Source organism: Ambystoma mexicanum, chromosome 11, assembly GCF_040938575.1.
Source record: "Ambystoma mexicanum isolate Mex_15411 chromosome 11, UKY_AmexF1_1, whole genome shotgun sequence".
NCBI lineage: Eukaryota > Metazoa > Chordata > Amphibia > Caudata > Ambystomatidae > Ambystoma > Ambystoma mexicanum.
Window position 1 is genome coordinate 569,287,007 of NC_090934.1, and position 26,350 is coordinate 569,313,356.

The 26,350-nt window shown below is 47.4% G+C and overlaps 1 protein-coding gene across 6 annotated transcripts in view; it reads left to right on the forward strand.

The window, feature by feature from the left end:
- The window catches only part of SHANK2 (SH3 and multiple ankyrin repeat domains 2), a 4,166,579-nt gene that overhangs the window by 1,360,591 nt on the left and 2,779,638 nt on the right, over positions 1–26,350 (forward strand). For all 6 annotated transcript variants that reach the window (XM_069623409.1, XM_069623408.1, XM_069623411.1 and 3 more), the window contains one exon: positions 1,653–1,856. In XM_069623409.1, coding sequence (XP_069479510.1) covers positions 1,653–1,856 — 204 coding nt within the window. The remainder of the gene's footprint in view (positions 1–1,652; positions 1,857–26,350) is intronic.

Below are 26,350 nucleotides of genomic sequence, written 5' to 3' on the forward strand. Positions count from 1 at the left end.
GGCAACCCTCATGGACCTGGAAAATCACCCCATCCCTCCTGAAGTCACAAGTCACATCTTCCTTACCATCAGGGCAGGAAGTGTACACCAGGAAGTTCCCCCCATGCCGGGTAAAAATCCTGTCTGGTGTTGTATTGTCATCACTGTCACTGTCAAAACAGTCCTTGGGGATTGGTCCTAACAGTTAATTTCCTAAATCAATGGAAAAATGTCGGTCATCAACCGCCATTCCAATAATGGTGCCTGCGGCTAGAGTAATACTCTTTAAGTCGCTGTTATCCACCTCTATTAGAATGGTGTCATGTTCTATGTTGACTAATGGAGTTGGGTTTACCCCCAACCCTTGCTGTTGGAGAGAAGCATTTAGATGTATGTAAGCATGAGGGTTTTTCAAATGTTGTCCTCTTTTAACTTTCACTTCCAGGGAGAATTGTCGGGTCCTTTCTGGGATGGTGACTTCCTCTTTAATCTGAATTTCAACTGCATAAGGTAGCAATTGAGCTGACCTAAATGCTTTTTCTGGATCATCAAAGCCCATGGGATTATCCGCTAATCGGGACCAAGCTTTGAAGTTTATTAGGTCCAAACTAATGGCAAAGCGATTGAGAATGTCACTGCCTAAGTAAAAGGCGACACAGCATCGAAAAAGTCCAACATTGCAGATTCCAGGTCATGTCTTCAGGCAGTATGGCTTGTGAGGGAGCAGATGCAACAAATTCATATGCTCATTCCAGGTCTCCCAGTGGTGTTAAAAAGGGATTGCGTTTCACGGTTTTCCACCAGACCAGACAAGTGCATTGTGGTGGATGGAGTGCTGAAATGTGGAGCCATTCCAAGGTCTTCCGTTAGGTCAACTCAGCGCATCATGGGAATGTAATGCTGAAAAGTACAGATGCTAATGCCTGCCAGGTCTTACAGTAGGTGGGAACAGGTCAAATTGGGATATGTAGTGGTTGCACGCTGAACATGCAAACAAGTGTATTGATTAAGGGTTTTTTTTAGGAGAAACTACCCCGTCTTTCTCCTCCTGAACGCCAGTCTATTCCACACTGTGCTGAACAAAGACACACATTCACATTCACATTGACTTTTCTTTGAAGTAAATCAGTAGACATATCCCAGATTACACATTTACTATAATGCATATGGCTTCAGAAAGATGATCGGTGAACTGGCAACAAAACAGTGAACCTTTCGTTTCTACTCATAATCCAAGCTACGCAGCCTCCCATTGGCTAATGACTGCGAACTATTAGGGGCCTGTATGGGATGGCCATCGAGGGTCTAAGTCATTCCTTGAAGGCAGGAGATGGTTGACAGCTACTGGGGAGACCCATGGTTGGCTTGGGCCTTCAGTAATCCTGTCTTGGAACATGGACTCCATCCTGAAAGAAACGCTCTGAAGAGCCAGTGAAACCGATGCAACTTCAGCCACCATCACGTTGCTGCTTTCTGGACCGTCAGAATCCTTTTCTGATGTTTTTCCTTAATACAGTATCTCTTGTTTTCTGTAGCCGAATCTAGAAATGCAGATTTTGTGAATGGCGTTTCGTTCATAAATTAACACAAATATGCACCCTGCCTAGCAGCCGTTTTTTATTGTGATGTTTAAAGACTAGCGAGTTATAATACTGTATTTTTTGTTGTTGCAGAAGTGCATCCGTTTTAACCCAGAAGCTACGGTGTGGGTCGCCAAACAGCGGATACTCTGCACTTTGACTCATGGCTTAAAAGATGTCTTAAACTATGGACTGTTCCAACCTGCCAGCAATGGGAGGGATGGGAAGTTTTTGGATGAGGAGCGGCTTCTCAAGGAATACCCTCAACAGATGAGCAAAGGCGTTCCTTGCTTGGAGGTACGTGTGTGCTGATATTCTCTTCCTGTCAGGTCATATATAGCTCCACAGTAAGGGGCCCCGAGCCGAGTTCCTCTGTGTAGCTCCGATTTCCAATTGCACGCTTTCCAGTAATTCACTTAGTCATAGAATTCCATTGTGGTCATTCATTGACCTAAATCCCTGTATTCAACAGGAGAAGGTGAGTTTGCATCTGTTGTTCCATCTGCACAGGCAATACAACCTAGGGCTTTCCCTTACAGATGGCACAGACAGTTCTAAATAGATCCCTTATGTCGGCGTCAGATGTTAGCGGAGGGAGTGTTTGGGGACCTATGGGTAGAGATAACAAAACAGCGAACCTACACTCGAATGAGCACTCATATGACATGGTTGTTCGGGGAAGGCCTATTCACGTGCAGTACTATTTGCAAGAAAATACGGTGAAAGGTATTTCATTTTGTAGCGCTCCATGTCATTATATTACTGCTCACAGAGCATGGGACCCTCGGGAGTCTTCCGGTGAAGAATTCTGGTTCAGTGCCTGGGAAGCATTTTGAGCCTAGGGCTAAAGGCTGGGCATGTTGCAGCCAGTAAACAGAGTGAATGTGTGCAAGACAATGCGGGAGAACATACCATGCCACGAGACAGGGATGGAGGTGTAAGGAGGGGGGACGCCCACCACTATTTTTAGGCTCATTAGCGTTGTCTTTGCAAGAATACCTCCTGGCAAAGTAAACAAAAATACGGTCCCCTAATGTCTTAGAGAATTCCCTTCCCTGTTGTGCTTATTTAAACCTGCTGCCTTTTTGCTGCCAAGAGAGTTTCGTTTACTCACACACATTGTTCAGGCACATGGCACCAAAGAAATCTATGCAGACCAGAAGGATTATTCTTATCATGTACACAGAACCAACTGTGCCCACAAATGAAAGTAGCAGAAGGCCCTCGCCAGTGTGCTTTCTCGTGGTTAAGACGAAACGCGTATGTAGTTTGTCATTTCCAACCAACTGGTCCTAAGCAACACCGCAAGACAACCTGGGTTTCTAAATACAGAAAAGCTGCATCCATCCTTTTCATTATCAATGAGAAATCACAGTTATCCGTAGTTTCTCCGTGCTGATCCTGGCATGGCCATTGATTTCCCGTGATATGAACCATGGTGTTTACCCAGGATACACTTACCAAATAATAAAGAGAATTAAGGACATTGTGGGCTGCAAAAATGAAAATAGAACTAATTAAATCTGGGCTGTCATGAGCCAATATAAACATATATTTGTTTGAAATGCACTGCTATGCCATGTTTGTGATGTTTACATAAGCTTAATGTGGTATATGTTTACTTTTGGGGGGTGCTACTATCAAGCGACCACTACAATGATGAATTTATCACATAACTTAACACAACCATTGTGTGGCTCTGTGTGAAAATACGGCCTGCAAAATGCCGCCAATGAGGTGATGTTCTTTTTTTCCTGATTCCTAAAAAATCTATTCCATCATATTCTAGGACTATTGTTATTTACTATTCTAAACTCCAGTCCTAGAATATTTGAGGAAAGAGCTGCTTTGTTGTTGGGGTGCCAATTTTGGATAAACATCACCTCTTGGCAACATTTTCACTGGTGACATTATCACTGGATACTGTGTGTTTGTACAGATAAAGCTGGACCTGTTTGGGGATGTTCTGCCACCTAACAGAGCTCTGACGCCCTACCAAACAGAAACAATGAGGTATCAAGCCGTAGCTTGAGAATTTACCATCTAACTGTAAAGGGATGCTGGGGAAGAATGCTGACTCAACCCTACAACAGGTTCTGTATTCAGTAGAGAAACCAACAACCTGCAAAATGTTCCCTACCAAGGACACAGGCCTTTCCACCCTGCAACTTGCATACTCAAATCAATGGCAAAAACATCTATTTAGTAAAACTAGATTTATAAGGCACCCATTGTGAGACAGAGCCACCACAAGATGAAAGGAAGAGGTAAGAAAGATCTTCAAAGACTTGTCTGATTCAAATCTACTCCAGGGAGAGGAGGTACGGGGAGAAGAGCAGGGTACGTGCATAATCCCAGAGTTCTAAACAAGTGCACAAATACCTACATCAGCCTAAAGCACAGACAGGAACAAGTGCAAGGGTCATATAGGTATTGTATAAACTGTAAGTGCAAGATGATAGTCCCAGGAATGGACGTACTAAAGGGAGACGAGGCACACACAAGGAGACAGAGCCTCAGAGAGACCAAGGAGTGATGAAGATTGCCACAAGTAGATGAGAGCAAGCCCATTCTGAGAGGCAATTTGGCCAGCACGTATGCCGTGCATGACTAGAGGCAGTTGGCCAGGCCAAGAGACATGGCCAAGACTCTGAAGGAGTTAAGCGGAGCAGGACTAATGCGTGAAATGTTTATTGAAGATGACCGTATTAGTCACCTTCTGAAACAGAAGTACCTTTCTTCATCACTCAGGGAATGTTCCAGAGAGGGACCACAGCCATTGCCCAGGATCTTGCCCACAAATGCTTTCTTCTATGGCCACCCAGCGACAAGGGATATGGCTGAGGACTGGCTGCTGATACAGAGGGCATTGAAGAATATTCTTGCTTCAACAGGCAGACAATTAGATTTTAGGACGGGGGTGGTGTGGTCTCTACACTGGGTCTGAAGCTGAGGATGAACCTACTGCCTTGGTCTATAGATGATCTGGAGCATAGGACTAAAGCCTGTACGGAGATCCAGCTAGAGGATGCTGCCGGAATTCATCCAGGGGAGGACCAAGACTGCAGTCAGTGCCTGTTAATTAGAGAAATTAAGGAAAGGTAGGATAATATGGAGTATGTGAAGTTGTAAGCAAAGCCTTCTACAGAGCCTACATATCTCAGACGAGAGATTTGTCATAGACAACACTGAAGTATTTTGAAGAAGGAACCAGCATTTGGGGAGCCCATAGAGACCATCCAGGAGAACGGAAAGTCAGTAGGAATGACAGGTCCCAAGTATATGATTTCAGTTTTTTAAGAATTGAGACACAGACTGTTGTTGCACATCCTGGCTTGGACAAGGTAGAAGCACAATGAGATCAGATTGGGAGTTGAAGAGGAGTCGCCCACCTGCCAGAATGCTATGTGATTGTCATCAGCATATGAACAAGAGGAAGTTGAGATAAGGGACCAGAAGTGAGAGTTAGGCATTGAAGAGCAACAGGGTGGATCTTTGAGGAACCGAGCATTTCGTGGTAAATGGTAGAGAGAGAAAGGGGTTCAACCTAACCAGGATCGCTGTTTTTTGACAGAGTTTATAACAGCTGTCATAGGGACAGGCTTGAAAGAGGTGAAGTGTAATTGCAACAGTGGGAGAGCAGATGTTGTTTGCCTTGGTTGCAATAATGGACTGAATTAACTTGATGATGTTGATGAAGAAGGATGTCATAATATGAACCAGGATATGGAAGGCCATGGGTGCAGCAGTGCATAAAGTTGGGGGCAATCATTTCTTTAAAGACTTTTAAGAGTGCATCTGATATATTAGTAGCTGAGTCGATGTGATCATGGAGGGAGGCCTTTTTTTCCTGCAGGTGTGATAACCTATCTGGCGATGAAGCCAGGCCAGTTTGTCTTCATTTGATTTGGACTTGGGCCAGCACCTCTTTAGTATTCTGTTTCTTTTTGTCATGGCGGTCAGGCCAGAGTGGAAACATACTTTACATTTCTGAGGGTTATTCTTTTTTTTACATGTGATTGGGGCCATGATGACCAGGGTGTGGACAAGACATTGTGGGAGATAGACAGGAAGGTATCAGGTGCTGAAGCTGAAGTGCCCATTTGCAGACTAGGTGGAATTAAGGTAGATGTGAAGGCAGACATGGAAAACCTTTTTGATAGCCAGAAATGAAGGGGCTCCATCTCAGAGGAATTGGCTTGGGGCAAAAACTTGGAAGATCTGGCCAAGAGAGCTGAGAGAATGGAGGAATTCATCCAAGGCAGGTCAGTGGTGAACAGGTTCTAGAGAAATTGTTGGGTGAAGGGGAAAGCAACAAGATGTTGACCAATGGTGTAAGTAGGTGGCGATAGCCTTGCTTTGAGTGCCAGAGTATCGGACGAGTCAAGAAAGAGAGCAGTGGATTTGTTATCAGGGAAGTCATCCGTCACAAGGATATGGTTGGATCTGACATTGACACTCACTTTTTAATGGCAGATTTTGAACTTATCCTGTGGGAGTTTAAGATGTTTTTTTAGATGGAGTGCTCCTGGTTTTGTCATATCCGGCCAGTGAGGCAATCATTATAAAGGGATTTCTTGTGCCGTGTACATGAATACAATTTTGAAAGCAGATTTGCTGTGCCATCAGCATATCAATAATTCCATTTTAAAGCACACACCACAACTTGAATTGCCACTTTTGTATGATATGACATGATAGAACAAGTTACTCTCTCACCTGGTAATGTCCTTTCGATGGGATGGTCCGACGACGTATTCCATATCTATGACAGGTAATGTCCAGAGCTGTGCTGCTTCGGAAAATTTTCGGCGTCTGCGTCCTGCGTCGATGACATTGATGCGCCGTCCCCGAGGACCTTCTTCCGACGGCCGACGTCACCCGATGTGATAAGTAGGACGCACGACGCACGTAGCCTCAGTTGTAGTTTTTTCCCCCAGAACGTGTGACACCAGTTTTCTGCCAGTCAGACACACAAGGCCTTGCGGACCGCAAGCTGCAATCGCATAAGAAATTCTGCAGCAGGGAAGGTAGATAGGGAGCGATATGGAATACATCGTTGAACCATCCCATCGAAAGAACGTTACCAGGTAAGAGAGTAACTTGTTCTTCGAGGGGATTGGGTCCTCCGACGTATTCCATATCTATGACAGACTCCCAAAGCAGTACCAAGCAAGGAGGTGGGAAAAGAATTTAGAACACAAATTTAGCATGCCCAATCAAATTGCGGAATAAAGGACTGCTTTGCCAAAGGCCAGATCCTGCCCTCGGATGGAATCGAGGGAGTAGTGACGTACAAAAGTATGTACCGAAGCCCAGGTGGCTGCATCACAGATGTGACGAATAGGAACACCCCTCTGCAGGGCAATAGACGCAGCCACTCCCCTGGTAGAATGGGCCTGCAAGCCAGCCGAAGGGTCCTTACCCGCCAAGCGGTAACACTCGGAGATAGCTAAAATAATCCAACAAGACAAAGGGCCTGATCATGACCTCGGCGGTAACTCTTAAATCCGCCGGTAGCGATATTACCGCCGGATTTAAGGGTCCGCCGTATCAGGGCTTCGGCGGATTTCGACCCAGCTCTTGGCTGGGGGGAAAGCCGCCGAAAATTCACGCTATTACCGCCAGTGGGAAATCCGCTGGCGGTAAGAGCGCAAATTTTCCCCATTGAGCCCAATGGGGAATGGGGGATTCCCGAATGGGCTCAATGGGGAATGGGGACTTCCAAGTCCGCCCAACTCGTGATCCCGCGCTATTAGCGGCGGGGGCTATGGCGGTCGCGCTAATAGCCCCCGCGCTAATAGCGCTAGCGTTACCGCAGAAGTCGTGATCAGGCCCAAAGTCTGTTTCGTCACAGCTTGTCCCAAACGCTTTCCAGAGTAACCAATGGACATGCGCGAAATATAAAAGCTCAACGCTCTCCTAGGATCAAGCCTATGGAGCCTCTCCTCTTCCTTACCAGGATGTGCAGGAGGCTAGAACGCCGGAAGAACCACCTTCTGGCTCAAATGAAATTCCGAAACCACCTTCGGAAGAAAGGAAGGACGAGCTCTAAGGAAAACCCTGTCCTTATGAAACACAGTGAAGGGTGGCTTAACTGAAAGTGCCTGTAACTCACTCACTCTGTGAGCGGAAGTAACCGCAACCAAAACACAGTTTTCAGAGTAAACAGTCTTAAAGGGCAAGAATACAAAGGCTCAAACGGAGCACCCATAAGAAACTTAAGAACAAGGTTCAAATCCCAACCGGGCACCAGAAAAGGTGACGTAGGGAACACATTAGTGAGCCCTTTCAAAAACTGAGAAATTAAAGGAATCTTAAAATAGGAACATTCTTCAGACGATCGCTTTAACATACTTGCCAACCCTACCGATTTAGGCGGTAGGATACCGCTTTTTAAGCAGTCCTACCGCCTACCGACTTTCGTGGCTGCACTACTGCTTTTTCAGGCCTCTGCCTGAGGCCCCAGAGCACTGGGGGCGTGACGGCCCATCTCAGATTTTGATTGATGACAGAGGCGCTGGCGTGCACCTGGCGCATGCCAGCCCCTCTGTCATCAATCAAAATCTGATGGGCGGCCGTCACGTGAGTCCGGCTCTGCCCTACTGCGCACCAAGCCAAGGCTTGGTAATTGTGTCTCTGCACAGTGGCAGTGCCTGCATCAGTGCCATCCTTCGGGCAGTGACTGGTCACGGTGTCTAACTCATTCTCTCACGCAAAGGTAAGTTAGTTTTCACAGCGCTGTGCTGCAGAAATCGTGTCCCCCAGTGTCCCCATGAACCGCCCAGATTGTGAAAGCATTTGTCTCTCGCCGGAGCCGGCTGCGGCAATGAAGGTATTTAGTTTGTGCCTCGCTGCGCCGGCAAAGCTACACAAAAGAAATCCGGGGCGCCCAGCTGGGAATGTGTTTTTAATGGGCCTGCACTCATTAGCAGGGGCCTACCACGCCACAGTTAGTTGTCACAGTGCTGTGCTGCAGAAATGTCCCCCACCCTCTGAAGTGTCCCCATGAACCGCCCAGATTCATTGTGAAAGCATTTGTCTCTCGGAGCCGGCAATGAAGGGATTTTAGTTTAAATTGTGCCTCGCTGCGCCGGCAAAGCACTACACAAAAGAAAGGGGGGCGCCCAATACAAGCTGGGAATGTGTTTTTAATGGGCCTGCGCTCATTAGCAGGTGCCTGCACTCCACGGTGGGATGGGGGGGAGAGGGGCTGCGAGGAGGAGGTTAAGCCTAAGGCAGGGCAGTGAGTGGGAGGAGGGGGTACTAGGCCTCGGGTCCCAAGGAAATTACTACATAGTTCGTACCGCAAGCCCACGTGTTTGTGTTGCCTGACTCGATGAGCTTCTAGAGTTTTTTTTTTTTGGTTTCCACGCTTCCCCCGGCTTGGTGGGTTTGCCTCAGTGCCCCAAATGTCAGTGTAAAAATGGCCAGCAACCATGGCCGTGTGGAGGATTCTGTCCGGAATATATTAAGACACCAGCAGGGGTGGACTGGGAACTAAAAGAGGCCCTGGAAATAATTACTGGGGACCAAAAGAGGCCCTGGAAATAATGGTCAAAGGTGCCTCATATGACACATTTTCAGCAAGCCCAATGCTTTTCCTATGAGACAATTTGGAACTACCACACAAAAGAGGTCCAGGGTGCAGAGGCCCACCGTGAAATCTCCAGAGTTGAACAGGCCAGTCCACCCCTGGACACCAGGTGTCTTAATACATCCGGGCAGAATCCTCCACAGGGTTGCTGGCCATTTTTTTTAACAGAGCCATAAGTGGGAGGAGGAGGTTGAAGAATGCGAAAAGGTTTAGAGTGCGGCATCAGGCAACATGAATCATGTCCCGGCCTTTGAAATGATTTACGCATGATTGTTGATGTGCTGCAAGTCTTAAACCAGCTTGGAGATTAACTAAGAACAAAATTGAGGGAAACAACAAAATACGAGTAAACGGCACTTGATAAGCAGAATGTTTGAGCTGGTTTAATCATGTGCTGTGTTTCATCTACCTACGTTTTCAGCCAAGTATGCAGCTTTCAGCTTCAGAAACCAAATGCAAACAGGGGATGTAAATCGTTTTTCAATAAATAATCTACATTAAGTGGACAGAACGGGTGGCAGCAAATGGCAAAACCTAAACAAATAAATAAATAAGTGGAGCCTGGTTGGCAATAATAGATGTTTTCGTAGCCACTGCCTGTTTCCGATGAGAGGGAGACATCATGTATGTGTGTACTTCATTAGAACGTGCCACATGTATATACATTGCTCCGGAGCCTCGCAGACACAATCGGTGTGGTCGTAGTAAGGGAGTCTGGAAAATAGCGGCGTAGAAGCGACAGGCTGACTGGTGTACATCCACGCTCGCCCAAACAACGCATCATCCCAGCACTGAAAGAGCTGAGCGCGTACTGTGGGGTTGGTTGCCGAGCCTGTGATATGTTAGGGTTTTTTCCCTGTTCCCACTGTGCGATCCTCCCTAGCGCATCTCACGTGCAGGAATACCTACCGGCTTCCCCCATGCTCACGCTTCAGAGTCCGCCGCCGCCCCCCCCCCAGGGTCGGCGCAGGCATGACACTCTTGTGCATCGGTCTTCACCCTGGCACCCGCCAGACCCAAAATGATATAAATTAGTTGTAAGTGTGTAGAGGTCTGTCAGAGTTTTATGATGTTTGAGCAAAGCAACAGGCCCAATATTACACTCAGGCAATTGCAAGCAGCGGAAGGCACCAAGTTGGCCCTAAAAACTTCTGGCCTTAAAGTAAGGTGGGTAGCAAAATGGCATTTTTGTTGGGGCAGCATACATCTTTGTGCCAGTCCGACAAAGCAAGATTCTCAAAAGTACGGCAAAGCAACATTCTCAAAAGTACAAAAAAACTGATTGCATAAAAAGCTGCTCACACCTTGTATTTCAGATCTTTAAATATAAAAGGCTCAGCTTGTGTCCCTATTTCTTTTAAGGGCGCAAGGCAAACTACACCTCTAAAGGCAGGGGCCCTACTAGGGATTGTGTCGAACAGTTCTGGTTTGGCCCAATCTATTCAATGTGTGTGACCGTGCAGACTTGTGGAGGGACCACGCCTGATTTGAACATGACCTTTCACTTTCTGTAATGGCATGGCAGTCTGAGAAAGGATGGTCTGGAGGGTTGCCCAGAGCAACACCAGAGATTATGCCTCACTGATCCGTCAGATGGTCATCACCCTTCAGTGTTGCACTGGTCCGAGAGGAAACCGGCCCGATTTCAGGCAATATGGATGAACAGTGAACACCTGCCTATGCAGGCCTATCCTGTGTTCTCCTCCGAATACATATTTGAGCCGAGAGATATGACAAATTCAAATCTGGAGACATCTTTAATCAGGCGTGAGTAAACGTGTGCCCATTATGGAAGAATGTTGCGCTCTGAGCTGAATAAATCTTTGATTGGGTCTGAGTGAAACAGCACCCTCGCCCCCAACCTCACCCCTTTCGATCCTTTTCAGTAAGATAGCTCAGCGGGTTGAGCGCTCGCTGATGCGATCTGAGCGTGATCTGCAGGTCGCAGGTTCGAATCCCTTTCAAGGCCAACTCAGCCTTTCATCCTTCCGAGGTCGATAAATGAGTACCAGTTTAGGTTGGGTGATATTGTATGTAAATATGTGCTCTGTAAAGCGCTTTGGATTAAGGTGCTATGTAAATAACACACCATTATCATTATCATTACTCTAAACCTTGCTTGCCTCTCGAGAAAGGCTAATATTGCATCTTTCTGGAAATTGACAAAATGTGCTGTGGACACCACCCTCCCTTTCCGGGTGGGGGAAGGTGAATTGTCAATGGTGTGGGTGCGATTGAGGGGGCTGAGCTAGGTGTCACATAATGTTCATAGCCTGAATATAGGATGCTGGCTTCTTTGCTTAAAAACAGTGTATTTTGACAACTAAAGAATGACCAATTCATCAAATTGTGCATTCCTTCTGAGCCTGCTCATTTCATGTCAGAACAGTCACCATGACAGTAAAATGTTTGCAAAGCATGAGGCATGGGACTCACACATCTCATTGCTCATGGTTCAGTCAGCAAGGGCTTGGTCAGTGCTATGTACTCATCTCATTGCCTTTTCACATCGGTTCCTCCACAGCAGGCCCTTGCTGACATAGAAGGATGTATAGCTGTTAAGTGGATATTTCGTGTTTCAGGTCCCTGCTGGGTGGGCATCTCAACATAATCTTTGTCAATTAACCCCCCACTTTATTTCTTTGTCTCCCTTGTAATGTATGCACCTGACAGATGCCTCTGACTGTTTTCCACTCAAGGGGGGTACCCGACCATTATGTTGAAGTGGATGACCACACATCCTCAGCTGGGCCTGGGCAAGGGCAGTGAGTCTTTGTGGCAAACTGAAAGTTGCCTGTGTGTTTGTTTTTTGTGAGAAATAAAAATTCTGTCCAGTTAATAGCCTGGCGTTAACTCCATACAAGAATACAATTTAAACAGTTTATATCTGGACATTACACGTGCCATTGGTTGCATTTGAATGCTTCCGCGGCACTTAACCTGAGTGAAAAGTGATACAGAGTTTGTTAGAATACCTAAGGTTGAGGAATAAAGTCAACATATTTTAGACCATGAGACCAGATAAATCTGAATAAGCCTTGACCGGCCTTCAAGGGGCACACAGAGACCTGTGTCCCTACAAAGACCTGCACTCAATTCATGTCTGCTCTTGTGAGACTACTCAGTATATATAATGTAAAAATATCATTACGTCCGTGTCCTTCCTCATCACAGTACTTCTTGAAGGTGGTCTGCCTGACTTCTAACAGAACCCTGTCACAATTTATTTTCACAATTCCCTCTCCCCCTACCTCCTGCGCTGTGAGATGCTATGACTATGAAAACGTGGGTAAGGGTCCTATTGAAATGCAGATCACTTTCAATAAGTACTCTGACAAGGAAGAGTTGGGCTATGAGTAATGAAGATTAACCATTCTTAATCAGAGCATTAGAGCAGGATTTGCAATAAAAGACCGGGGTGCTAGACATTACAAAAGAGTTCTGGGCAAACTCTTGCATATCTTGGCATTTGTACTTTGCTAAATGGTTTCAAGATATATACTTTTAACCCAGCTTACCCAGGCCTGTCAAAGGCCTTTGTGCGACAACAGTCAAGACCTTTCACAGGCCCCCGGTAGTGTATCTTTATCGTGTGATATCTGACTGACTGTCTAAGAAACTGAGTGATATGTTATGTTGGACTCTAATGCACCTTTTGCAGGGCGGTCCCAGTGATAAATTGTCAGTGTGCGATGTCTCTACTTTCCCGCTGTTGTTGCTGCGTAAACTCACCACATCTCCTTAGCCGGTGTGTTTTTTCCACTTTAAGGCACAGTAGGTTCTTTCATGGTTTCGCTGTCTCGCTAACTTGTGAGAAGTAAATGTAAAATCTTCTGTCTTGCACTTTATTTTGCATCCTAATAGAAGCTTTCATGATGTTGCACCTCTTGAGATCCTTTGTCTTCGTACCCATTATTATAAAGTATTATTGTAGCTTTTATATCCCTTAGAACTGGACTCAGGAGCCCTGCATGAAAGCAGATTGTGACAGAGGGAGAAACCAGGCAAGATAGTTCAGAAATTATTTTTGACCATGTCAAAGCCAGCTCGGTGGGACAATGTATACAAGACATCATGGGAAGAGACATATCCATTTCTAAAGCCTTCAAGACTGGGCACAAAGGAGGCTCTCTGCACAATATGTAGGTGTGATTTCTCCATAAAACACGGTGGCATGGCAGATTTGAAGAAACATATTGCCACTTCAAAACACAAGTCACGTGCCTCTGCAGTTAGTGGAACAAGTAGTATTATAGCTTCTATGCAAACATCATCACAACTCTCTCACAAAGTCATAAAAGCAGAAGTTTTTTTTCAAGGGCTAATTGTCAAGCGTAATTTGCCAATTAGTGTAAATGATGAATTTTCCAAGATGGCTGCTATCATGTTTCCAGATAGCAAAATTGCTCAGTCATACTCATGTGGCCGAACCAAAGGAAGCCATATCATCAATGCAATTGCTGCGGATGCCATGCAGAATTTAATGGTGTTCCTTGCTGTCAATAAAAAGTGGTATTCTCTTGCAACCGATGGAAGTTCAGATGAGGAGGATACGTTTTTTCCAGTGGTTATAGGTCATGAAGACCAAACATCTGGCCTAGTTGTACATTCTTTTCTGGACATGCCAGCTGTTAATGAAGCGACAGGTGAAAATATTTACATTGCTGTAAAAAGATCATTGGAAGAGAAAAATCTTAGTCTTGCACAGTGTGCCTCATTGTCTTGTGACAATGCTTCTGTTATGACTGGGAAAGGCAAGGGAGTGATTGGGCATCTGAAAAAAGATAGGGCAGCTATGTATATGATGGGGTGCCCATGGCACCTTTCTCATCTAGCTGCAAAAAATGGAGCGAAGGCTCTCATTCGCTTCAATCCAGAAGAATTTGCTATTGACTTATTTTACCACTTTGAAAAAAGTGAAAAAAGAAAATCTAAATTGAGGGAATCCCTACTTTTTTGTGATCAGGAAATTCGCAAGGTGCTCAAACATGTAAGTACAAGATGGCTGAGCCTCAGTAAATGTCTTGAAAGAGCTCTAAAATTGTGGGATGGTTTGAAATCTTACTTTCTTACAAACTACGAGGATGATGAGCCAAGTGAGGAGCCAGCAAGAAAATGGCAAAAAAATCTAAAAGGTGGAGACAGAGAACAACAACTAGTGAAAGTTTTCAAAGACCCTATACTGAAGTGCTATGTTCTGTTTCTCCATGCTATCATGCCCAATTTTGATAAGTTTAATGTCCTTCTCCAGACAGAGGCTCCTATGATACATGTGCTGCACCAGTCTCAGATCAAACTATATGAGTCAATTCTGTCATGCCTGGTAAAGCCAGAGATCATTGAGCAGCATAAGGATGACATTTTAGAAGTTGCTTTTAATGACCCGCGCAATCATCGAAGTGATTCTGATTTGTTCATTGGCTATGGGGCACGACAGGCGATAAGGCATTCTGATATCGAGGGGACACCTACAGTTGGAGCATTTAGGAAACAAGTGAGAGAATTTTATATTAAGGTGCTAACATACATCAAAACTAAGTTTCCCCTCTATGATCCAGTGGTAAGGAATGCCACATTTTTGTCTCCAAACATGCGGATGACCTCGCCATTTACAAGTATTGATGAGTTGTGTAACGTTTTCCCTGATGTTGTTCCTGAAGAAGATATGCAGCAACTTTCTCGAGAATTCTTAGACTATCAGTCTACTACACTTCTGCCAACCTGGCTAAATGGAATTACAAGAATTGATCAGTTCTGGGAAGATCTTTCCAAATTGAAGGATCCTGCAGATAACTCTCTTCGCTTCAAGGTGCTGTGTGTTCTGTCAAAGTACATTCTGTTAATACCTCACAGCAATGCATTCTGTGAAACTCTGTTCAATATGGTACGGAAAGTGACAACTGATGTGAGGAGTCAGCTGGGACGGAGTCAAGAAGGCCATGCTTCTGACAGTGTGTATGCAGCCCATACAGGTATTAGGAATACACTCTGTGGCATTTTATCAGCAAAGGTCAATGTGTTTAGCAATACTCACCCTCACAAGTGGAAACCATCTGACAAATTAATCAAGAAAGCAAAATCGCCTACATACCAAACATTATTGGCTAGGAGGGAGAGCAGTGGCCCTACAGCAAGCACAAGTTCAGGACCATCCGTCTAATTGTTAGAGAGACATTCAAGAAAAGGGTCCCAAAAGGAGAAGCAATATGTCACACATTATAAGAAAGTAAATAGTGTACTAAATATGCTAGAACAAACAGGTTTCAACATGTTTACAATTCCCACTTTGTACGGTCAGTATGTGCTCTGCTCTAATACACAATAAGTATTATATCTTGTTTTATCTTATTTTGGGCCTAATTCTCTGATGCTTATTTATTTAACTATAAAGTTAGGTTTTCTAACACCACTTTTACTCATCTTTTGTTAAAAATGTCGGCTTTGTTAGGCCTCTGCAACAGATAATCTCATTGAACCCATGGTACAGTTTGTTGTTTATAAAGTTATTGAATTTAGCTACTGAGTGACAATATTATCACTTTATTTATTTTGCTTGTTTTTACTTAACAGAGCTGTTGTTCGTTTTAAGAAAAACTATTAAAATGTTTTATTCCTAAAGAAGTGGTGCAGGTCCTAATCTAATAAAGTGTTAACAATGTTTCATTAACTTCTAAAAATCCCAAATTAATGGAGAATGTATTCATCATTGTTATGGGTATGTTTGAAGGGGAAGACCTGTGTTAATGAGGAAGAAGCTGGTCACAGTGTGCACAGATCACTTATTTGGTAAATATTTTTCTATTGATGGGTCAGAGGATCTGGATAGGCCACACCAGGCAGTCGTTTCCTGTATGCTCTTCAAAGCCATGTCAGTTGAGGTCATTTTCTGTGAGGTCACAAGGTCAAAGTTCATGTCACATTTCCTGTGATGTCATGTTCTTCATGTCATTGGGTCAAATTGATGTGACATCATTTCCTGTGATGTCCTCATTATGCTAATTACTATTTTTGAACCTTTAAGATTCCTACAGATTTTTGGTCACAGAATGTTGGCATGTATGCTTAAATATGGACAGCGCCGCCAGGTAACCTTTAATGGTCCCCACTTGCAAGCCCCTGTGGGCCAAGGGAAGCAAAAAAGACAGAACCATGGGAATGTCACACTCAAAAGGATCCACATTCTTAACTCTGCACAAGTCGCAGAACTTCCGGCAACGGTACAGAGACTTTGTTGCCGGCTGCCTGGCCGAGAGCAACACCTCCATCATGTCTTCAGGGAGGTCCCAATCCTTATACCTCAACCTTTCAGAAGCCAAGCATGAAGGTTGAGAGATCCGACCTCTGGATGGAGAACCTGACCCCCCTCCCATGAGAGCAGATCGTCTCGGTAGGGAAGACGACGTGGAGGGCAGATGGACAAGTCGAGAAGGTCCGGGTACCACGTCCTCCGGGCCCACGCCGGAGAAATGAGGATCATCCGGGAACCGAACCTCCATAGCCTCTGCAGTACTTACGGGATGACGGGGACTGAAGGAAACGCGTACAGCAGTGGGAATGACCACTCCACCACGAACGCGTCTCCTAAGGCTCCTTTTGGAGGAAATTCCCGCAAGCAGAAACTTTCGCACTTCCGGTTGACACTGGAGGCAAAGAGATCCACTTGAGGGGTCCCCCAAAGGGCAAAGATCTCCAGGAGAATCTCCTTAGCCAGCTCCCACTCGTGAGTGATCGTGCTCGCCCTGCTCAGAGCGTCCGCCATCTCGTTGTCGTCTCCGGCCATATGCACAGCCGAGATCGAAACCTCCTGCTGGATGGCCCAGAACTCGAGCTGCATCGCCTCCCTGCACAGAGGAAGTAACCCTGCCCCCCCTTTTTGTTGAGGTAGTGCATGGCCACCGTGTTGTCCGTTAGAATCAGGACACTCTTTCTTCGCACAGTCGGCAGAAAAGCCTTCAGGGCTAGCCTGACGGCCCTCAGCTCCAACAGATTTATATGGAGTCTGGACTCCGACGGAGACCAACGACCTCTGACTGTCAACTCGTTGGCATGAGCTCCCCATCCCATGAGGGATGCGTCCGTCACAATCGTCACCTCCGGCCAGGGCAGCCAAATTGGGGCCCCCTTCGTCTGATTGCCTTCGACGGCCCACCACAGGAGGTCCTGGGCGACCGAGGGCAGCACCTGAACAGAACCCAACATCCTGCTGGAGGACTGAGACCACTGGAGCTTGAGTGCCCATTGCAAAGATCTCATCCACAACCTGGCCTCTGGCACTATAAGAATGCAGGATGCCATGAGGCCGAGCAGTCTCAAGAACTCGGACGCTGGGAGAGTCTGGGCAAGTTGAAACTTGTGCACCATCTGCTGAATGTGAAGAGCCCTCACCTGGGGAGGAAAACACAGCCGCAGGGATGTGCCGAGCACTGCTCCGATGTACTGGAGCCGCTGTGTTGGCGTCAAATGGGACTTCTTTAAATTGAGGGAGAAGCCCAGCCTGTGAAGGGAGTGGCAGGTGACGGACAGATGATCCAGGACTTGCTCGGGAGAGCTCCCCCTGATCAACCAATCGTCCAGGTAGGGGTAGACGTGAATCCCCCCTTTCCTGAGATGCGCTGCCACCACCACCATGAGCTTGGTGAAAACCCTCGGGCGGAGGTCAATCCGAACGGCAGGACCCGAAACTGAAAGTGCGAGTCGCCAACTGCGAACCTCAGGTACTTCTTGTGCTTGGGATGGATCGGCACATGGAAGTAAACGTCCTTGAGGTCGAGAGACACCAACCAGTCCTGAAGTTGAAGGGCCTGGAGGACTTGAGAGAGAGTAACCATCTTGAACTTGTCCTTCCTGAGGTGTTTGTTCAAACCGCGCAAGTCCATGATGGGTCTCAATCCCCCGTCTTTCTTCGAAATCCAAAAATAAGGGGAATACCATCATTTGTTCCTCTCCGCTACAGGCACCAGTTCTATGGCGCCTTTCTCCAGCAGGGCTTGAATTTCCTGCGCAAGGGGCGGATCCGGACTCTTCAAAGAGAGGTTCTCAGGTAGATTGTCGTGAGGCCTCTGCCGAAAGGGAAGACAGTAGCCGTGGGTTATGAGCTCCAAAACCCACACATCTGAAGTAATGGCATGCCACTCTACAAGATGCTGCGCCAGCCTTCCCCCAACTGGCGAACCATGGGACCTGGCCTCATGACTGAGTGGTAGCGGCTGCGGCGTTGCCTGAGGGCAAAGAGGCAACTGCCCGAGAGGACTTGGCACCTCGAGTACCCTGTTTTCCACCTCTGGCACTCTTACGGTGGCCTCTTTGACTGACAGCTCCTCTCGCTTTACTGAAAGATGAGTAGTAGCGAAAGGAACCTCCCCTCCATTGTTGTCCGCTAGGACGAAAAGGCGGAGTTTGTCGAACTGCAGCACCCAACGACTTCGCTGCAGCTTTGGAGGTCTGCAACCTCTCAAGGCTCTCGTCAGCCTTGCTGCCAAAAAGATGTTCACCGTCAAAGGGCATGTTGAGGAGCTGGGACTGCACATCAGGAGCGAACCCAGACTTTCGCAACCACGCAAACCTGCGTATTACGGTGCTCGCCGCCATGGACCGGCTGACACAATCTGCCATGTCCAAACCCGACTGAACTGCCTCACACATGGCATCCTTGCCATCCTGAACCATAGCAAGGAAACCATCCCGTTCTTCCCCTTCGGGAATATGTTCAGCTGCTAATGCAACACAGTTCCACAGAGTGTGTGTGAAACGAGACAAGGCACATACGGAGTTGGCTGCCTGAAGCGCCATACCCCCAGAAGAAAACACTTTCTTTGCCCAGCCATCAAAACATTTGTCGTCCCTATCCAGAGGGATGGTAGGGTACGACGCCTGCTTTGCCGGGGCCGTAGCCGCCTGCACCACCAAACTCTCCAGAGTGGGGTGCCTGGACAAGTAGCAGGGGTCGCTACTGGCTGGACGGTATTTTCGCGACAAAGACTTGCCCACTGCCGGGAGACTCGCCGGAGCAGTCCAAGCCGCCGCCATCCTTCTCTGCAGAGCCATATGAAATGGCAGTACCGGGTCAGTGTGGGGACCAAGATCAAGGATGTCCATGAGATCATCCTGAACAAACTCCCCTGGGGTAACCGACCATCCCAAGTACTCGGTGACCCGAGACATAAGGCGCCGGTATGAAGAATCGGCATGAGTGCCAGGCTCCAGCCTACAAAACTCCACCTCCGGAGAGGTGTCCAGTCCACTGGCATCATGCAGTGACTGCCTCAGGTCATCAAACTGGCTATGGCCCGAGAGAAGCTCATCTGACACCGTAACCGGAACCAAGCCTTCATCAGAGCCTTCATCACCCTCTGAAATGTACTCCAGGCGGTGAGAGGAAGACACCTGGGGACCAAAGCTATGCCTGTCCTTAGCCAGAACCTTTCTAGGGGCTAACCCCGTACCACGGGGCCCCTCTGACACTACCGTCTCGAAAGGCGTTGAGGGCGCTGAACGAGTCGGTGCCGGCGTCGAGAGAATCAGCGTTGACATTGAGTGAATCGGCGTCGACGTCGGCTGCAGAACCACCAGCATCTATGGCGTCGACACAGGCCTCGAAGCCGGAGCTCCGAGCGTGTCTCTCGACGACCTAGGCGCTGACAGCGTCGACGATCCCATCGGAGGCGGAGCCTCGCGAGAGATCGTCGATGACCTCGGTGCCACAGGCGTCAACCTCTTCCTCGAAGATGGCACAGGATCACGCGGTCTTGAGTGCGTCGAGGACTGGGACCTGGAACAGGCATGGCGAGAACGGCTACCCTTGCCCGAGCAGGACCTCTCCCGCGAGCCGTGCCGACCGCCCGAGCCCGAAGGCGTACGGGCGGTGTCTCTCGACTGGTGCCGACGGACCCCACTCGGAGGCGCGGACGGACCGGTGCCCTGCGATTCGAGAATCGCCAACATTTTCTTCCTGAAGGTGTCGCTTGCATGGTGGGATAAGCGACCCGCCTACGGGCGGAGTCCTTGGAAGAGGACAGGGAAGGTGACCGATGCCGGCGCTTCCGGGAATGCCTCGAAGAGGCAGAGGAGTGGCGAGACCGACTCCTGGAAGGAGACCCACTGGACTTCCGACGATGACGCGGAGAGTCGCCTCTCGAGTCATCCGTCGAAAGCCCCGTAGACCTCGACTTCCAGGGCTTAGACACCCGACCTACCGACAATTTCTTCTTGAGCTCCTGCAAGGCCTTGGCCATGAGCGACTGGCAGTCGACACAGTCGTCCATATCGTGGGCCTCCCCGAGGCACCAGAGGCAGGCGTTGTGTGAGTCCGTGACCGACATCTTGGACCCACAGTCCCCGCATTTCTTGAAGCCCAGATGCAGGGTGGAAGACGGACGAGGTATACATCGTTTCACAAACAGGTTTTCACAAAAACCGAACAGGTTCAAAGAACCGAGAAGAATACAACAAACTCCAAAGAGTCGAGACGTACCGAGATTCACGAAGCGAACACGTTCGCGGAAAAAACGGAACTGAGGCTACGGGCGTCGTGCGTCCTACTTATAACATCGGGTGATGTAGGCCGTCGGAGGAGGTCCTCGGGGACGGCGCATCGACGTCATCGACGCAGACGAAGAAACTTTTCCGAAGCAGCACAGCTGTGGACATTACCTGTCATAGATATGGAATACGTCGGAGGACCCAATCCCCTCGAATTATATGATATATGATATGGCATTTATAACACGCCGGTACACACGTGTTTCTAGGTGCGATAATCAACTTTAGAAGCATAAAAAGCAAATCCTCATTGATTGTATGCATAACCTGCTTGGCATTCATTTTACACCCAGTACTTTGAAACACATGGTCAACCAACTGAGCTACCTTACTATGCTGAGACTAGGTTGTCCAAATTGCTCACCTTAGTCCCTCTCCTTTCTTTCTCATCATTATTGTTGGGTCCGCGAGGGGTGGGGTCTCGGTTCCCCTTCTTTCCAAAAACACATCTGGAAATTATTTGGCACTCCTTGTTGGTAGGCTCAGCAGAACAAAGGGGCACATTGGGATGGAGTGGACATCATGCCATTCAGTAGTTTTGAGAGGCAGCTCTCAAAACTACTGAATGGCATGATGTCAACACGTGTGAGACATTCAACCGGACCTGACTTTTTTGCCATTTCTGCATCATGGGATTTATAGTTTTGCATATTTGTTAAACGTTATGTGTGAACAAGAGATGTGCAGCCTATTCATGTTAGTGAGAATGTGTGCTCTCGCTCTCAGACATAATAAATGATTTAGTGTCTGCTAGGCATGGTTGTGTTTCTGCAGCACACTCATACCAGTGAAAAAGGTCCAATGCCCTCTCTCTGTTTTGTAGATCACTTGACATAAGGGCAGTATTCACTTACCCAGTCAATGGCGAGCCTCACTTTGTGTTCAACACATACCTTATGATGCTACTTGTAAATATATGACTTATGTATATACCATGGTGTTTCTTTTGTATGATTGGTCATTTGTAAAATATTTAAATTCACAACAGAAAGGTTCCTTTTCAAGATATAATTTGTCTGTACCTGTTGAAAGTTTATCAGAGAGCAGTGATGGAGTTATTGGGTGTGAATGATTGAATCTGAGTAGGTTCAGCAGGTGTTTGAGTGAAATATTGGGTAGAGTGATTGAGTGTGATTAAGTAAATGTGTGAAAGAGAATACATGTGGGTGAGAGAGTGAGTGTTAGATTCTTTAGAAAGTGAGCAGTGAGCGTAAGTGAGATCCTTTAGAAAGTGAATACTCTACAGTAACATCAGCTGACCATTCAAATACCATTTTTGATATTAAATAATACTTGTGAATTGAAATACATGGGAAACAAAATTGCAGTGATGTTAAATGGAGCCATTTGGTTTTACTGAGATACAAGAACTATTGAACAAACCAACAGGGCCCTAGAACTCTATACTATATTGGTTTGTTTATTGAGCATTTATAATGCGCCTATACACACGGTGTTTCAAGGCGCAACAAGACAAAAAAGGCGGGGGATGAAGAAAAACAAAAAACTGTCCTACTAGGCCTTGTAGCATTCAGATCATGCAAGTACAGTAACGAGTAGTGCAAGGGAGAGTTGGCGGGAGGTGCGGGTCAGGGAGGAAGGGCCATTGGGTTAGGTGAGTGCCAGGGCCAGGTGGACAGTGCAAGCGGAATGCAGAGAGTGCAGGGGGGAGAATGTCCCCATGATAACTGCGAGGGACGGGGCTGGAAGACTTAAGGGGTGCAGGACCAGCCAAACTAGTGCAGGCGGGGGGGGGCCTGGAAGGGCAAGGGCAGGTAGGCGGGTCAGGGGACAAGCAGGGGAGGGGGAGAGGGAAGGAGGATGAGAAAAGGAGGGTCTTGAGAAGCTTCCAGAATTTAAGGAGAACCGGCACTAGTCTGAGAGGGGCAGGGAGGCCATTCCAGAGGGAGGCTCCTGTGGAGAAGAGAGATCTAACTCCCACTCTCTGCCTGGAAAAGGACCTGATCTGCAGAGTGTTTGAGCTAGAGGACTGAAGTGATCAAGCGAGCAGGTATTTAGGAAGAGAGAGTTGGATGTGGTGATGTTCCAGGCCCCAGACAGCCTTATGGATGGTTGTATACGAATTGTTAGTTTTACAACTGTTCGAATGACAATTGACCTTTTCACAATTGACCGAATTGTGAAGGTCAATTGTACCATATAACCCCCCACCCAACGCCAAACCCCCCAACACCCCTATATATATATATAACCAAACCGATATATATATATATATATATATATATATATATATATATATATATATATATATATATATATATATATATATATTCGGTCAATTGTGAAAAGGTCAATTGTGACCCTTTAAATTCGGTCAATTGTTCATTCGAACAATTGTAAACAAACAATTTGGGTAATACCTTATGGATGAAGCAGAGGGTTTTGAACTTGATCCTTGCAGCAACTGGGAACCAGTAGAGAGATTTTATGGCTGGAGAGATGCGTTCCCTGGGCTTGAGGCCAAGGATAAGTCTTGTAGTACTATTCTGAATTAGTTGAAGGGAGCAAAGGGAGGAGTTAGGAAGTTTCAGGAAGAGGCTGATGCAATAGTATATCCTGGAGAGGACAAGAGCTCTGGAGATGTTGAGTTTCTGGGGGAAGGTGAGGAAAGTGAAAATGCCTCTGAGAAGGTGTAGCTGAAAGTGGGCCTTCGTGGCAAGGTCAGTGATCTGAAGTGAGGAGAGAGAGGAGTCGAAGATGACACCAGGGTTTTATTTGCTTCACAGGAGGGGGGCCCATGTAGGGCAGCCAGAGTGTGGGAGGGAAGTAGGGAGCTGGTGTCCCAATGAGAATAATCTTAGCCTTACTGGCATTAAGGCAGAGATGGTTAGCAGTACACCATGCCTGAATAGCAGACAGACAGTCAGGAATTAAGGAGAAGCAGGAGGAGGCAGAGAAGGAAAGCTTTAAGGAGACCTGCACAACACTGTAAGAAAGTAAGTGAGCTAGAGGGGCAGGATATATGTAGAAAAGCCAAGGCGAGAGGATAGAGCCTTGAGGGATACCAAAGGTGGAGTGAGATGGGGGTCGAGAAAAGGGCCAAGTTGAACCTGAGAAGGTCATTTAGAGGGGAAGGAGGTCAACCAGTCCAGAGCCAGGTATGTGATGCCAATGGTATCACAGAGCCGTTTTATGAGGGTGGCATGATTGTCATATAAAAGGCAGAAGAAAGGTCAAGAAGGATGAGAACAGATGGAGAGTTGGGATCAAGATTAGAGAGCAAGTCTTCATGGGTTTTCAGGAGTGCAGGTTCCATGCTTCTGGGAGCTCTGAAATCAGACTGGTGGTCGTGGGGACACCCAACAGATTCAGTGCGATGGATAAGCTGGGAGATGACCAGCTTCGCCAAGAGTTTGCCAGGTAAGGGGTTAATGGAGATAAGGTGGTAGTTAGCCAGACATGCGGGGACGGCAGAAGGCTTTTTGAGGAGAGGGTGCACAAGGGAGTGCTCGAGGAGTGACGGGAAGGATCCAGTGGCAAAGGAGTGATTGCAGAAATCAGCCAAGGCTGGATCAAGGGAGTCAACACTGTCCATGATAGTTCTGGAGGAGCAGGGGAGCACCTGTTTGGATGAGACTTTCATAGATCGGACTTGTCTAGAGACCTCATCAGGTGAAATGGCAGAGGAAGAGGAGAGCAGGAGGGAAGAAGAGAGGGGGCCAAGGGAGGTCTGAGAGCGGGCGAGGGAGGAGGGAGTTTTGTAGAGGAAAGTCAGAACAAGATGTCCTGAGTTTTAGTAATGAAGTGAGAGGTCAGCGCAGTGCAGAAGGCCAGAAGAAGGCAGACGAGAAATGGAGGCTGCAGTATGATTGGCAAGTTCCTTGCAGATTCTGAAAAACTCAGCCATGTTGTTAATAGCCACAGAGATGCCGGTTTCGATATAGGCCCTCTTCTTCGAGCAGCTGGAAACTCTTTATTGCCTTTGGAGCAGGCAGCAGGCCAGTTTGTCAGAGGATGTGCTTGATGCCTTGCACTTCTGCTCAGCAGCTCTGCACTTGCATTTCAGAGCGGCCAGGTCAGAGTCATACAATACAGTTGCGCTTGAAGGCAGGCTTCATGCAGATCCTCATGAAAGGGGCAAGGATGTCCAGAGTGTTGGAGATGGAGAGTTGAAGGTTAGTCAGGGCTGTGTCAGAGTGAGAGTCAAATGAAGGAGTTGGAGGGGAAGAAGGTGGCAGCAAAGGCAGCAACAGACAATCGCTTCATAGGTCAAATGACAGAGAAAGAGACTGGCAATGCGGGCAGGGTCTTGGGACCAAGGAGGTCAAGGTGAGAGGACAGGGGAGCATGAACAGACCAGGAGAGAGGAGTAGTGAGAGGGTTGGAGATGGGGAATGTCAGGCTCAGTTGGTCTGACCAGAGGGAAGAATGAAAAGGGAAGAGAGTCACAGAGGTTGCAGAAGAGTCCGGAGACCACATCAGGGGAGTAAAGGTGAATATTGAAGTCACTGAGGAGGAGAAGCTTGGAGGTGGAGTCCTGGAGAGAAGAGGTGAGGTCAACCCACTCTAAGAGGAAGAGGGAGGAAGAGCCAGGGGGCCTGTAGATGGTGGCCAGAGTCAGTGAGAATATAGGAGAGATACCAAGCCTGCAGACGGGGCATTCAAAGGAGGAGTAGGACTGAGTGGGTATTATAGTAGCAGGGACCCAATCAGAGAAGATCAGGACCACTCTGCCCCCGGACCGTTTAGACATGGGCTTAGAGAGGATCTTGTAGCCCTCCAGTAGAAGAGTGTCGAAACCTGTGACAGAGCCGGCCGTAAACCACATTTCAGTGAGAGCAAGGACATCAATGTCTTCAAGTAGGTGGCATATGTCAGAGGAGTGTTTGACGGCAGAGTGAGAGTTGAGGGTAGCTAAGTAGAGCAGGTTGCCACTTTTAAAGGTCTTTTTAGGAGGGGTACAGGAATGTGGTACACACGTCGGTGGTGGCAGAGGGGCCAGAGGGGTGGCAGAAGGAGGAGAGACAGGCAAATGGAGGAAGTTGATGAGCGACAGGAGGCACCTATCAAGAAGTAGGAGGTTAGGCTGAGAGCCCTGGACCATGACAGTGCTATTCAGGTAGACATTAATGATAGCCCTAGAGGAAAGGAAGTATGCCAAGAGTACTTCCTGACGGGTGCCACCAATAATGGGAGAGGAAAAGAAACAGGCGAGCACAGAGTCTACATGGGCAAACAGATGGAAAGGGAGAGAAAGAGGGAGAGAAAGAGAGGGACAAAGAAACTGTGGCAGCCTAGCAACAAGACTGACGCAGATGGCTCAGGTGCCCGAGAGGGAAGTCCAGATCAAGAAGAGAGTCCAATGGCAGGCACGAGTGGGAGGTCAAGACCAAGACAGAGTGACTCGCGGCAGGAGGAGGACGAGTTCAGCGAGGATGTTGAGAGACTTGATCCTTTTGCAGGCGATGAGGGTGGCCAGTCATGCCGTGATGTGTAAAGTCCAACATGCCAATGTAAGCGACTCTCGCAGCAGGACAGATGGGAAAGCCAGAGGAATGGAGATAATGGAACACAGGCACGACCGCCAGGTCATAGATCAAGGACCCACCTTCTTTGGACTGGCACAGATACAAAATCAAATACTGCTGCACAGACCAAAAACAAGCACTAATTGATGCCATGATCAGCTTCCAGA